Below are 14996 nucleotides of genomic sequence, written 5' to 3' on the forward strand. Positions count from 1 at the left end.
TTGAAGGAGTTCATTTTAACAGCTCAAGTTTGACAAGGCAGCAATTAGACTTTGCTTTCTATTGATCCAAACTTCCAAGCCATGAAATGTAAAACACCAATTATGTTCTAGATAGGGCCCTGGGAATGTGCAACATTTGAAACTTCTAAAATTATGCCCCTAGACTGTCAAAGTCTAAGAGAATAAATATTTAGCATTTTAGATGCGGATGGGTTGATTGTGTTCAGTTTTTGCAAATGGCTTCTGCCCAAATAGCAAACCCACTTTTTCTACTGTTTTTAAACTCCTCTAATGGCTGTTGCCTGTAGTTATTACCCCTCATTATTCCTTTTGAGAGACCAAGGGATGAGTCACCTTCTTGAACCTATGCTATCCTTGTGGTGAAGATGCTTCTGCAATGCAGTTGGGAAGGAGTTCCAGGAACAGTGACGTGTCTATGTCGTGTCAGCAAGTGGTTTGGAGGTTGTTGGATCTGGTTATTTTTGAATCCGCAGGTTCTTTCAGGAGTCCAGGAGTGAATTGGAAACAACTTGGTGCTTTGCAAAGTTTTATTGGAAAAGTTTAAAACAAGGAAACAGTCACAGAGCACATGGCACCAGCTTTACTACTGGGAGATGAGCCGAGACAAAGGAACTAAAGTGAGCTAGGGCCGGTTGGGGGAAGAGACAAAGAGAGCGATTAATAAAAAAACGACTCCTTTTATACCAGAGATAAGAGGTACTCCTTAGATAACAATAGTCCAATCAGAAAATCTATTAGATACCTGTGGCAAAATCAACCAATGAGAAAACACGTATTCACCTGATGGATGAACCAATCAACTAAGAAGTAATTATACCTTGTACAGCCACTTGAGGTGTATTAAACACCATACATGTAAAAATTACCTAAAAGAAAAGATATACTGTATATTAAACAGTCGAATCCAACAAGGAACCTGTGGGTGGTACCACTCCAGGTTTGCAAGGTATGCTAAAGATGACCTGCTCATCACTGCAAAGTCATAGTCAAAGTCGAATTTATTGCCATCTGCACAAGTACATGTACATACAGGTGCAATGAAAAACTTACTAGCAGCAGCATCACAGGCACATAGCATCAGATACACAACATTCACAAGAAAAACATAAATTAAACATAAATTATACACTTTTACAAGAAAGAACACAACTAGAACAAAACAAAAGTCCGTTTTAGTGCAAAGTGATCAAAGTGGTCATGGTGTTGCTAAACTGTAATTATTAGGGCTGTGTCAGTTGGTTCAAGCACTGAATAGCTGAAGGGAAGTAACTGTTGTTGAATTTGGTGGTGTGGGACTTCAGGCTTCTGTACCTCCTGCCTGATGGTAGCTACGAGAAGATGGCGTGGCCTGGATGGTGGAGATCTTTGGTGATGGATGTTGCCTTCTTGAGGCATCACTTGAGCTTGCATTAAGTTTTTTACTAGCACATGGAAACATGGATCTCATTTTCAACAGCAGCATTTATTGTCCATCCCTAATTACCCCTATATAGAAGATATGTGACTCTAGATCCATCTGTAACAGGATCTGGTGTCACATATAGACCAGACCAGGTAAGGACAGCAGACTTACTTCCATGAAGGACATTAATGAACCAGGTGAGTTCTTACCACATTCAGTGGTTTCATGTGCCATTAATTCCAGACGTATTTAATTACTTGAATTTAAATTCCCCAGCTGCAGTGCTGGATCTTGAACTCATGTCTCTGGGCTGCTCTCTGTGGCTCCAGGAGCGTAATCCGTGCTACCACAGCCGTAATACCACCGGGGCCAATCAAGGACGTTAAGGTGGAAAAAAGAGAGGGACCGTGAAGTATTGAAGGAGAGTGGGAGGGAGCAGCTGAAAGACATGACCAGCAGTGTTGGTGTAAATGGAAGGAGGAGCAGAATGAAGTTAGGGGACAGAGAGCTCAGGGAAAGCGAAGGAGGGAACACAAGATAGAAGGAACAGGGGTAGGCTACCAGGCCCCTCGAGCCTGCCCCACCATTTAATGGCTGATCCATGCTGGCCTCTTCTGTGCCAGATCCTCAAGTTCCTCAGTTCTCTGATCTTCCAAAAATTTATGCACCTTCACTGTTAATACTTACGACAATCTTGTGTCCACAGCTCTCTGGGGTGAAGAATTCCAGAGATTCACCACCCTCTCCGTTTTAAATGACCAGCCCCTTTATCTTGTGTCTAGAGAGGATGCAGAGATAGGCAGGGCGAGACCTTGGATGGGTTTCAATATGTTGGGAGCTTAAATCTGAGGTTGTGGCTGGGAGGATCCAGGAAATAAGATGTGAATTCATGGATAAAGTGGGTCAAGTAGAAGAGGGTACATGGAAGTTCATTCAGTCAGGTTCACACGTGCCAACTTTTATATTCCATACGTGACTCCGGTTAGTTTCCTCCTTTGTGGGAAGTTGATGACAAGGCCATCGTTCTGTGCCCACTACTTTGCCCCCTCGAGAAGGTGGTCATTAGCCACATTCTTGAGCTGCTGCAATCCCCATGATGAAGTTATTCTTACACTTTTCTTTGGCCTGGAAGCTCCAGCCCTTGGTGGTGAAGGAATGTCGATATATTTGCAGGTGACTTGACTTGTAGGGGAACCTGGAGAGAGTGGTGTTTCCATGGGCTTGATACTCTTGTGATATTGGAGTACACAGCTCTGGGAGATGCAATTGAAGCTTTGGCCAGTTGATGCAGTGCATTTTGTAAATAATATAAATTACAGTCACGGTGCGTTGCTCGGTGCATTGCTTGTGGAGGGAGTGAATGTTTAACAGTTGGATGATGTCCCAGTCGAACAGGCTGTTTTGTTCTTGATGGTAGTGAGCATTTTGAGTACCGTTAGGATGTTTGGAGAATATTCCATCAATCATACTCTTTATTTATTGATGATGGAAAAGACTTGGAGAATCAGAAATGAATATTCTGATGTTGTTGCCACCATATTGAAGTAGTTGGTCCAATATAATCTGGAAGATTAAGAATCTGATAAGAGTGCATAGGGTTGTGGTGATAAATTAGCATAGATTTGGGTGCGGCTAACTACCAGAGGATAAATGGGTCACCTTCACATTGATATTCAGTAATTAGTGGGATGCTACAGGGATCAGTGCTGGGGACTTAAATATTTATAAACTATATTAATGTCTTGGATGAAGCCAGCTCATGATGGAGGTGGAGGGGGAAGTGGGTTAACAAGTTTTGAGAAGGCCACAATGATTCTGCAAAGGGATATGGATATGTTAACTGAGTGGGTAACACGTTGGAAGACAGGGTGAAATGTTGGAAAGTGTAATATTACCTATTTTGGAAGAAAGAATGAGAAAATAAGTTATTAATTAAATGGAGGGAGACTACAAAATGTTCTGGTATAAAGGGATCTGGGGATTCTAGTTTATGAAGCAAAAAAATTGAGTATGCAAGTACAGCAATTAATTAGGAAGGCTAAGAGAGAAGAATGTTGAGCTTAATTGTATGGGTATGGAGTATAAAGGTAGGAACATTTTAATCCAGTTTTACAGGGCACTGGAGAGACTGCATCTGGAGTCCTATGGACAGTTTGGTTTCCATATTTAAGGAAGATGTGCTTGCATTGGAGGCAGTGCAGAGAACGTTCATGGGTTTAAATTGCTGGATGAATGGGGTTGACATATAAGAAAGAATGAGTAGATTGGGCCTATACTATTTAATAAATTAGAGGTGATCTTATTGAAAGGTTCAACATTCTGATGGTGTTGACGTTGTGGGCACTGAGAACATGTTTCCCCTTGGGCTATCTAGAATTAGGAGGCATACATTCAGAATAAGCTGTCACCCATTTCAGATGGAGATGAGGGGGAATTTCCTCTCTCAGAGGGTCGTGAAGTTTTGGATTTTTTCACCCGAGAGAGTTCTGGGGACGGAGTCATTGAATATATTGAAGGTGTAGAGTGACACACATTTGAACTGCAAGGGAGTGAAGGGGCATTGGGAGAGAGCAAGAAAGTGGTGTTGAGAACAAGATTGGATCGGCCTCGATTTCACTGAATGACTGGGCAGATTCAAAGAGCCACGTAGCCTAGTCCTGTTCAGATTTTTAGTGTTCTTACAGCTGGTCCTAGGATAATCCCTTGAGGAACTCTTGCAATGATCTCCAGCGACGGGGATGATTGACCTCCAAGACTTCCCATGTGTTAGGTATGAGTCCAGTCATTGGAGTGTTTTCCCACTGATTTTCACTGGCTTGCATTTCCAAAGCTCTTCACTATCACACCAGACAAGTGCTGTTTCAACATCTTGCAGCCAAGCCAAGTCGTCGAGTTTGTTGTCATTTGCACAAGTACGGTGAGATACAGCTACAATGAAAAACTTCCTTGCAGCAGCATCACAGGCACGTAGGTTCAGATAGCACACAGAATATAAATTATCGATAAATTATGCATAAAGAAATAACATAGAATGAAAAAAGAGTGTGCAAAAGCAAGGTCTTAGCGCAAAACAAAAAGACACAATCAGAGACAAATCCTTGATAGTGCAAGAGGTGGTCCATAGTGTTCCGTTGCTGAGGTAGGGTTAGGCTTGTGCAGATCGGTTTAAGGACCTGATGGTTGTAGGAAAGTAGCTGTGGGTGTGGGACTTTAGGCCTCTGTACCTCCTGCCAGACAGTAGCAGCGAGAGGAGGGCATCAACTGGATGTTGGGGATCCTTAATGATAGATGCCGCCTTCTGGAGGCAGTGCAGTACAATTTCGGAATTTAGTATGCTTGGACTAAGTGTGTAATTAGGTCAAGAGCCACGTGGTCCTGGTGAAAGCCAAATGAGTATCACCATGCTTTAGGTGAGGAAGAGTACTTTGAAAATAATGGCTACATGTGCCATTACCTGGCTGATTATTGAGAGCATTTTAATGGGACAGTAATTAGCCAGATTAGATTTGTCAGGGAGTCCTGGATAAGATTAAGATCTCCTTATTAGTCACATGTACATTGAAACACACAGTGAAATGCATCTTTTGCGTAGAGTGTTCTGGGGGCAGCCCACAAGTGTCGCCACGCTTCCAGTGCCAACATAGCATGCCCACAACTTCCTAACCTGTACGTCTTTGGGGTGTGGGAGGACACTGGAGCACCCGGAGGACACCCACGCAGACACGGGGAGAACGTACAATCTCCTTACAGACAGTGGCCGGAAATGAACCTGGGTCGCTGGCGCTGTAATAGCGTTACGCTAACTGCTACACTACCGTGCCTGCCCTGGAGAAGGGTACTGACCCAAAACGTTTACCGGCTGTTTTTCTCCACAGATACTGCCTGGCCTGCTGAGTTCCTCCAGCATCATTGTATTTTTCCAGCATCTGCGGTCCTTTGTTTCTCTAATTTTTCACATGGTTGTGTAGATGCCAGTGTTGCACACACACCGTTATAACTTGTCAAGAGGCACAGCTAGTACTGGGGTACAAATTTTTCAGTACTGTAGTCAGGTTGTTGTTGGGGTTCCACAGCTATTGCTCTATTCACCACTCTCAGCCATCCTCTGAAATTAGGAATGGACTGAATCGGCTGAAGATTGGCTTCAGTGATTTTGGGGAGCTCAGGAGGGGTTGATAGAAATCATCCCCTTTGCAGATTATAGTGCAGGCATCTCTAGTTACATTTTACAACCTCATCCCCCTGTTAGTTGTTTACCTTTTTACCACCATTACGGCCGTTTTTGGCATGACTTCAGAATCCTGCAATGAGATCAGTAATTGGACGGAGGTATAGTTACTGGTGAGACCACTTTGCTGTTTCTAACTTGCTGTTTCTACTACTTAGCAAGCATGCAGTCCTGTGTTGTAGTTTCACTAGTTTTGCACCTCATTTTAAAGTGCCATCTCACTTTGTTCCTCGTCACTCTTCGTTTGGCTCTTATCAGCAGATTCTTCTCTTCTTTATCCTTCATATACATATCTCCTCCCAGATACATCCAGTTAGTTTTTCGAATTTGCATTAGTCATTAGATGCTGATCACTTTGGGTTTGGTGTAGTATGGGTGGTGCCACAACAGATAACAATAATGGGAAATTGAAATATATGCAGTTCTGGGTCAACTTCCAGAGGTTAACAGGCTTGTTAGGTTCCTACAAGGTGAAACTAAGAGACCAGTTATTTTGGCCCTGATATTAATAAATAAGACATTGGGTGGCACAGTAACACTGCAGGTAGTCTCAAAGCTGCAGTGACTTTGGTTCAATCCTGACCTCACGGTGCGGTCTGTGTGGAGTCTGCATGTTCTCCCTGTGACTGTGTGGGTTTCCTCCGGGTGCTCTGGGTTCATTCCACATCCCAAAGATGTGCGAGTTGGTAGGTTAATTGACTGCAGCAAATTACCCCTCGTGGAGGTGGGTGGTGGGAGTGTCAGGGGAGAGTGAATGAGTTTGTGTGAGGGATTAGGTTAGTGGGGCAATGGGATTTATGGGATTGCTCCGAGAGCCAACATTAACTCGATGGACCAAATGGCCTCCTATGTCATAAAGAAATAAGAAATAAGCATGAAGTAATGGGCCAGTGTATCGCATTACTGATTTAGCTCCCGGATATTGTGTTATTTCCTATTAGTGTGTTCCAGATAGCTTTTAAGTGTTGTTAATTCTTTCTTCGCCATCATTTATTGAACAACGTAGAAGTGACTATATTTCAGTAGAATGGCTCGTGTGTTTACGAGCCATTTCTACTGAATGTGCAGTGCGCTGTGCAATAAATGCTCAGTAATGAAGAAATTGTGAAGTCTAATGATGAAGATATTTACAGCTGGATCATTGAAAACAATTGGCTGGCTTATCTCTCCTTACCCAGCAACATATGGCTTCCAAGTGAACCAACATTAATTGACACTTGTTCTTCAACAGCTTCTTTTCCACCTTCAGAGCTGATGAACATTCAAGTAGAAGTGACACTTAATTTAACCTTGGGTAACACATCTATTGTAGAACGGAACAAATAGGAGCCGTACTGTACTCCACTGTAAGCTATTCATCTTCCCATTCTCCATTCTCCTCCCTGTTCCCCCATAACCTTAGATTCCCCTAAAAATCCATCTATCTCCTCTATAAGTATACTCAGCGACTCTGCCTCCACATCTCCTTCGGGCAGAGAATTCCAAAGATTCCCAATCCTCCAAGTGGAGGAATTCCTCATCTCTCTTGTCTTTCATGGGTATCTCCTTCTTCTGAAAATCCCCTGACTCTAGGTTCCCACATGGGAGGGAATCCCTCACCATCTATCATGACGAGCCCCTTCAGAATCACCTCTCACTCTTCCAAACTGCAATGAGTATCAATTGTTCTTCCAATGTCAAGGCCTTCATCACAGGAATCAACCAAGTGAGCCTTTCCTGAACTGCCTGCAATGTCATTCGCTTAGAGCCTCGGAGCCTGAGGGGAGACCTGATAGAGGTATTTAAAATGATGAGAGGCGTAGATAGGGTAGACAGTCAGAATCTGTTCCCCAGAGTAGAAATGTAAAGCACCAGAGGACAGGCGTTTAAGGTTAAAGGGGGGAAGTTTAAAGGTGATGTAAGGGTAAATTTTTACACAGGGAGTGGTAGGTGCCTGGAATGGGTTACCAGGGGTAGTAGTGGAAGCAGGCAGTTTGGTGGCTTTTAGGTAGAGATGTGAATATAAAGGGAATGGAGGGATATGGATGATACACAGGAGGAGGATATTTAGTATAAATCGGCACAACATCCTAGGCTGTACTGCTCTATGTTCTATGTTCTCTATGCCCTCTTGAATAAGACCCCAATGCTATGCAGTCTGTTTAACTGCAGAAAGGAAAGATGTTTCTGTGTAAATAAGCAGAATTGCCCCTATCTTTGCAGCCTCACCTCCGACAAAAGGTTTGGACATTAACTGAACGTGTATTTAGCCTTTACTTGCATTGTGTGCATTTCATTATAGCAGTAACTACAGAGTACTTACACAACACATGAGCTGCTGGAGGAACTCAGCGGGTCAGGCAGCATCGATGGAGGGAAATGGACAGTCGACGTTTTGGGCCGAGACCCTTCATCAGGACTGGATGAAGGGTCTCGACCCGAAATATTGACTGTCCATTTCGCTCCATCGATGCTGCCTGACCCGCTGAGTTCCTCCAGCACCTCATGTAATGGTCCAGATTCCAGCATCTGCAGTCGCTTGTGACAACAGAGTACTTGATTAGCTGTAAAGCATTTGGGGATGTCCTAAAAGGGATGCGGGAGCAGCTATATAAATGCAAATCGCTGTAAAGCATTTGGGGATGTCCTGAAAGGGATGCGGGAGGTGCTATATAAATGCAAATATTTATTTCCTGTGTTTGGACATGTGGAATAGAACTCAGTAACTATCCATTCAATGCCAGGACCCAGTGACAGTGGATTATTGTACATGGGCACTAATTTTCAGTTTGATTGACTCTTCTCGGACATCCATGTTTAACAAGGTTTATCTGTTTAATTGCAGAGGACGGTGTGGAAGGGGATGCAGAAGCAAGGACAGGTATGTTAGCAAGTAACAGCAGTAACATTGTGTGTGCCACATTGCATGGGATATTATGGAGCCACACTTCAGAACACCACCTCAGTCACAAGAGTTATACAGCACAGAACAGGCCCTTCAGCCCAATGAGTCCACACTGACCATTAAGCACCCAATTCTGCACTAATCCCATTTTACTCTCTCCACACTCCCATCAAACCCCTCCCCCCCCCACGCCCCCCACCCAGATTCTACCATCCACCGGGGCAATTTACAGCAGCCCAAATTTACAGCAGCCCATTATCCGACTAGCTCGCATGTCTTTGGGATGTGGGAGGAAACCGGAGCACCTGGGGGGGGGGAGGGGGGGGAACCAACGCCATCACAGGGAGCACCCATATCATTAAGGACCCCCACCATCCGGGCCATGCCCTCTTCTCGATGCTGCCATCAGGCACACACCTCAAGGTTTAACAACAGCTTCTTCCCCACTACCGTCAGGTTCGTGAACCCACCTCCCTAACACTACCTCAGATTGTATTTCCCTTATCTTGCACGAATGTTGTTGTGTTTGCTTTTTGTTTACTTTGTCGTGTAAGTTAGGTGTAATTTATGTCAATTTAAGTTTATATAATTGATGTTTGTCGTGTTTGTAACGTACTGTGCTGCTGCTGCGAAAAGCACATTTTCCTGGCACTTTTACCCTGTGTATGTTTGCCCATGACAATAAACTTGAACTTGAATGTTCAAACTCCACACAGACAGCACTTGAGGTCAGGACTGAACTCAGGTTGCTGGCACAGTGAGGCAGTTGATGCGCTACTGTGCAACCCTTGGGATTTTGCAAATTGCATGAAATGCATTGCTGAATTAAGAAATTTACCACATGATAAGTAGTGCAGAGTATGTGAACTGCTTTTGAACCTGCCAAAGATATGATGACATACCATGCATAGGTGTCTTGGAGACACCACACCCACGTTACTGTTTATCACGTGCAGCACAATTTGGTAAGGTCAGTCGCTGTTTGACATTAAGGTTATTAGAATGGTCTCAAAATGAAGTCAGTTTCCTTATCCCCTGTTCTGTGGCTGCCACCATTATTAGATTTCAAATGCCCATGTCCTTCAAACAATTGTTCCCCTTCCTACACTACAAAAAATAAATACTTCATTAGCTGCATAGAGAATTGGAAGATCAAGGGTTGGTGGTGGAGGTAGAGTCTTTGAATATTTGTAAGGCAGAGACAGATGCATTTTTGATAAGCCATGGGGTGAAAAGTTACTGGGACAAGATAAGATTTCTTTATTAGTCACATGTGCATCAAAACACACAGTGAAATGCACCTCTTGCATAGAGTGTTCAGGGGCAATCCGCAAGTGTCGCCACGCTTCCTGCGCCAACATAGCATGCCCACAACTTCCTAACCCATACGGGTTTGGAATGTGGGAGGAAACCGGAGCACCCGGAGGAAACCCACTCAGACACGGGGAGAACGTACAAACTCCTTACAGTCAGCGGCTGGAATTGAACCTGGGTCACTGGCACTGTAATAGCGTTACGCTAACCGCTACACTACCATGCCTGCCCAAGAGCAGGAAGGAATTTGGAGATAAGTTTGCAATTGATTTTATTAATTGGTAGAATAGGCTTAAAGGCTTACTCCTGATTGATATGTTCATAATTTATGAATTTTTGATTTACAATTAACAATTGAGCTATCATTGGTTACCATTTGAAGAAGAATTGCAACTTCTACCACCTTTCTTGTATAGTGGAGTTCCCTCACACCTGAAACACTTGCCTCTGATTTTTAAACAGTGCCCCTTAGTTCCAATCTCCCTGGGGTCTCCTCCCCCTGTTGGCACTATGCACTGCAGTTGGTGATATTCTCTCCAAGATATTCATTACACACCCAACATCGATGTGCTATAACATTCATTGAATCAAATCAGTTTGATGGCTAACATTATGCGGCTCACCCCTAACTTTAAGAAAATAATTATATTGTGAGATGATTTCCTTGAGCTCATGTATATTGTCAGCATTCTAAATGTTAATTTACTTCATTCTTAAAGAATCCACTCGCAATTTCACTGGAGTAGCTATTAGTGGAGATTTTTTGGATATGTTTTCAGTGACTAGAGAAGGGGACAATTTCAGTTTCAAAGCAAAAGAAAAGATAAATCAAATGATGCAATGATTAGAAAACCAACTGAATTTGGCACATTAAAATATAATAAAATTATCCATATAGAAAATACAGACAAGGAATCTGGGTTTTTATCATTTATTAGCAGATGTTAACTTTGTAAGATTATATGTGCATATTTCTGGATTTAAAATACGATTCCTTATTCAAGATTGACAGAGTAGATTACTGGAGAAAAGCTTGCTTGGTACTTGTCATAAAGCTGTAATCCTCAATTGATCATTGCCTCATACTAGTGTTTCTCATTAAATATTTATCTTGTCTGCCAAATTTTGTTATGTAGGATCTTGGGAGCTAATACGCTGTTCTGTAGATGAAAATGTAAGCCTCTTGTTAAAGGAAAGCTGACAGTAGTTGTCTCCAAAGGTCACAGTTGTTTAATGACTCACGCTGGTTAACAAGTGACAACTCTGCACAGGGTTAGACAAACAATGCAAAATGTATCAGTTCACTCTGTGGATGATTTTTGATCTGCGTTAAGCCAATGGCAGGCAGGGCAGGAGAAGCATTGGTTTCACTTTGTCTCTGCAAGCACTTAATTCATATTCCTTTCTGGGACAGCTTGCTGTTTACTGTGTATGTTACATTCTAACAGTGACTACAGAGTACTTGATTGGCTGTAAAGCATTTGGGGATGTCCTGAAAGAGATGCGAGAGGTGCTATATAAATGAAATCTTCATTTAATCTTTATTTCTTTATTTAAAAGATTACTTAAATCTTTACTTCTGGCCTTCACAAAAGTCACTTGGTATCCAACACCACAATGGACATGTCAAAGCACAAGGTGAAAGCTTGAAGCTTTCAACACAGGCCAAACATGATCAAGTGCCTATAAACAGCATTGCTGGATGCAATTAAGTTAAAACCCATTCATTGTTTGAATGCTAACTACTTTCCTGAATGCAAAGGTATCTGCTGCTGAGAGAGGTGCTGCAAGCTGCAAGTCATCTCGCCCTATCAACATAACCTAGCCATAAACTTGAGGACTGTCAAAGCTCTGCTAGCTCATTCATCGCTCACCCTGTCAGGTGTCCTACATACCCTCCTCTGTCAGCCAGTGAGGGGAGGAGGGCCCTTCTACATTGCAAAAGTGACTGTTCTTCCAAGCAAAAATCTTCATTAGCTCTAAAACGCATTGAGAGGTTGAGAGGTTGAAGGTGATTCATCCATCACCCTTGCACTTGTCTCCCACTGTTCTGGGAATGCCTTGATTTTAAAAGTTCTCAATGTGTTCAACACCATCCACTCCAGCTCATATATATATAGAGTATGTATCTATGCATCTATGTATGTGTGTGTGTGTGTGTGTGTGTGTGTGTGTATATATTTTTATATATACATATGTATCTCTCCCTCTATCTCTCTCTCTCTCCCCCCCTCCCCCCCCTCCCTCCCTCCCTCTCCCTCTCTCCCTTTCTCCTTCGTCAGCCCTGGCATAGTCAACATCTCTGCCCTCCTCTGATTCTGGTCATTCCTGAATATAATTATTCAATATCTGTAGCTGGGACCTAAACTCTAGAATTCCTTCTGTAATCCTTTCTAGCTCCTCCTCCTCCTTGAAGAAATTCCTTAAAATCAAAGCTTTGGATCATTTGCCCCCACTCTTTCATTGACCAGCTGGCTGTTGAACTGGCTCAGGACTTCGATGTGATGGGTCAATAGTGCCATAGGAGTTTCCTCCACAAACTGACACCATTCAGCCCATCAGTACTGTTACTAGCTGCTGGAGATAACTGGTACTTGATAGAACATCACCAACTGTTTGGTGATCGTCTGGGTCTATATTTTGTGATTTCAATGGGCTGGTCAGGTGATCATGATTCAGTGTTATTCTCCAGTCCATTCAGGATCTTTACCAACTCTTGGTGACTATTGGATGTTTGCTCAGCCTGGTAAAGGATCTGTGGGAGCAGACCCCTGGGGACGACTGAGCTGCTGAGGCCACAAAGTAGCTGTTCATCCAAAAGACCACAGAGAATCTGAAGGATGAATTGCGGCATTCAAGTGCTCCATTAACAGCCCCTCACTGGCAGTGTGCGAGTGTGCACTGTATAAGCATGTGTGTACCGTGCAATTGTGTATCATGTGAGTGTGAACAGTATAAATGTCTGAATGTGCAATGTGTGTGTACATCATATGATTGTGCACCGTGTGAGTGTGCACCATTAATGTTGCCAGCACTTGCTGTCAGATGTTTGGCACATTTCTCATAGTAGTTGTGTGGATTTTGTTCCTGACCCACAGGTGTGCCTTTGTACATGGTAATGGACTCAAACATAACAAGGCGCTGGTCATTTTCAACAGCACTGTATTAACCTTACAGTGAAATGCTATACCTTGTTAGACAACATTAGCCAATTCAGAAAAGTGCGAGTACACCAACCTTGGCAGTCTTGCAAAGCTTAAAATATCTTCTTTAGAATACTGTTTTGTGTGAGGAAGCAGGTGAAACATCTTTAACTTCCTCAGTGATCTCCATCTGGAATATTCTGTGGCCAAGCTCAAAGGTGGTCATCCTGTCTCTGTAGAAAACCCAGACTAACAAGCCCATGACAGTAGAACTGCCTTTGTATTTTTGCTTTGATAATTCTGTAACTTTTCCCTTGAGGTCACAAGGACATAAGGAAACAGGAGCAGGAGTAGGCCACCTGGGTCCTCAAGCCTGCCCTGCCATTCAATGTGATCATGGCTGATCTACCCCAAGCCTCAACTTCTCTTCTGTGCCCATTCCCCTGATCTTTCAGAAATTTATCCACCTACACTTTAAGTGATTCTAAAGATCTAGCCAGGTCCTTTAATATGAAGAGGGCTTCTCACCATACCATGGGATGTGCAGCACCAGCAGAATAGGAGACCTTGTTATGTTGTGTATGGATTGTTGCTGACCTGCTAACCCCAGTATGGTGAACGATAGAAGAGTGTATCAGAAAGGGGGGGGGCAGAATGCCAGCAAGCCCAGTTTACAAACTGCACAGCTTCTCATTGTTAACATGAGTTTGTGGGTCACTTTGTACCCAACTTCCCTCAAGTTCTGCACCACGGGTGTTAAACCATAAACTTTACCGCATTTTTCTTGGAACTGGTGAAATCCTCACATCTCACCATCGGAAATAAAGCTTGAAAATGATGGAAATGTACATTGGGTCAGCCAACAGCCGTGGAGGATGGATACATTGAGGATTCAATTAAGATTATTCACCTGTAGTTTGTTATTTCATGGAGTTGATCACTAATAGTGAACTACTCCTTAAATTTTTTATATGTTTATTTTTTAACCATTTCACAGCTATGACCATCACCAGCATTTATTGCCCATCCCTAACTGACCTTGAGAGAGAGAGCTATCTTTTTGAACGTGTAATCCATCTGGTGAAGTTGCTCTCACTGTGCTGTCAGGGAGGGAGTCCCAGGAGTTACACCCCTGTGAGTGTGTGAGACTGCTCCATGCACCATTCTGATGGAATGTAGATATATTCCCAAATACAATTGTGTGAAACTTGGAGGGGAACCTGCAGCTAGAAGTGTGCCCGTGTATGTACTGTTGTGCGACCTAATTGTTGTGCTGTGTTACTGCATTTCACTTTGACATACAGTGTGCAAATTTCCCCTTTAGGGGATAATTCTGAGCTTGCCCATTAGAACATAGAATAGTACAGCACAATACAGGCCCATCGGCCCACAATGCTGTGCCAACCTTTAAACCTCGCCTCAGACTATCTAACCCCTTCCTCCCACATATCCCTCTATTTTAGATTCCTCCATATGCTTATCTAGCAATCTCTTGAATTTGACCAATGTAACTACCTCCACCACCGCCCCAGGCAGCGCATTCCGTGCCCCAACTACTCTCTGGGTAAAAAAACCTTCCTCTGATATCTCCCTTGAACTTCCCACCCATTACTTTAAAGCCATGCCCTCTTGTATTGAGCACTGGTGCACTGGCTGTCCACTCTGTCTATCCCTCTTAATATTTTGTACACCTCTATCATGTCTCCTCTCATCCTCCTTCTCTCCAAAGAGTAAAGCCCTAGCTCCCTTAGTCTCTCTTCATAATGCATACTCTCTAAACCAGGCAGCATCCTGGTAAATCTCCTCTGCACCCTTTCCAACGCTTCCACATCCTTCCTATAATGAGGCGACCAGAACTGGACACAGTACTCTAAGTGTGATCTAACCAGAGTTTTGAAGAGCTGCATCATTACCTCACGGCTCTTAAACTTGATCCCTCGACTTATGAAAGCTAACACCCCATAAGCTTTCTTAACTATCCACCTGTGATGCAACTTTCAGCTT

The 14996-nt window shown here is 43.2% G+C and overlaps 1 protein-coding gene across 2 annotated transcripts in view; it reads left to right on the top strand.

Annotated features, from left to right (window-relative positions):
* The window catches only part of cd276 (CD276 molecule), a 331746-nt gene that overhangs the window by 263734 nt on the left and 53016 nt on the right, over nucleotides 1–14996 (top strand). For both annotated transcript variants that reach the window (XM_052042581.1, XM_052042583.1), the window contains exon 6: nucleotides 8476–8511. In XM_052042581.1, coding sequence (XP_051898541.1) covers nucleotides 8476–8511 — 36 coding nt within the window. The remainder of the gene's footprint in view (nucleotides 1–8475; nucleotides 8512–14996) is intronic.

The sequence above is a fragment of the Pristis pectinata genome, chromosome 32, assembly GCF_009764475.1.
Source record: "Pristis pectinata isolate sPriPec2 chromosome 32, sPriPec2.1.pri, whole genome shotgun sequence".
Taxonomy (NCBI): Eukaryota; Metazoa; Chordata; class Chondrichthyes; order Rhinopristiformes; family Pristidae; genus Pristis; species Pristis pectinata.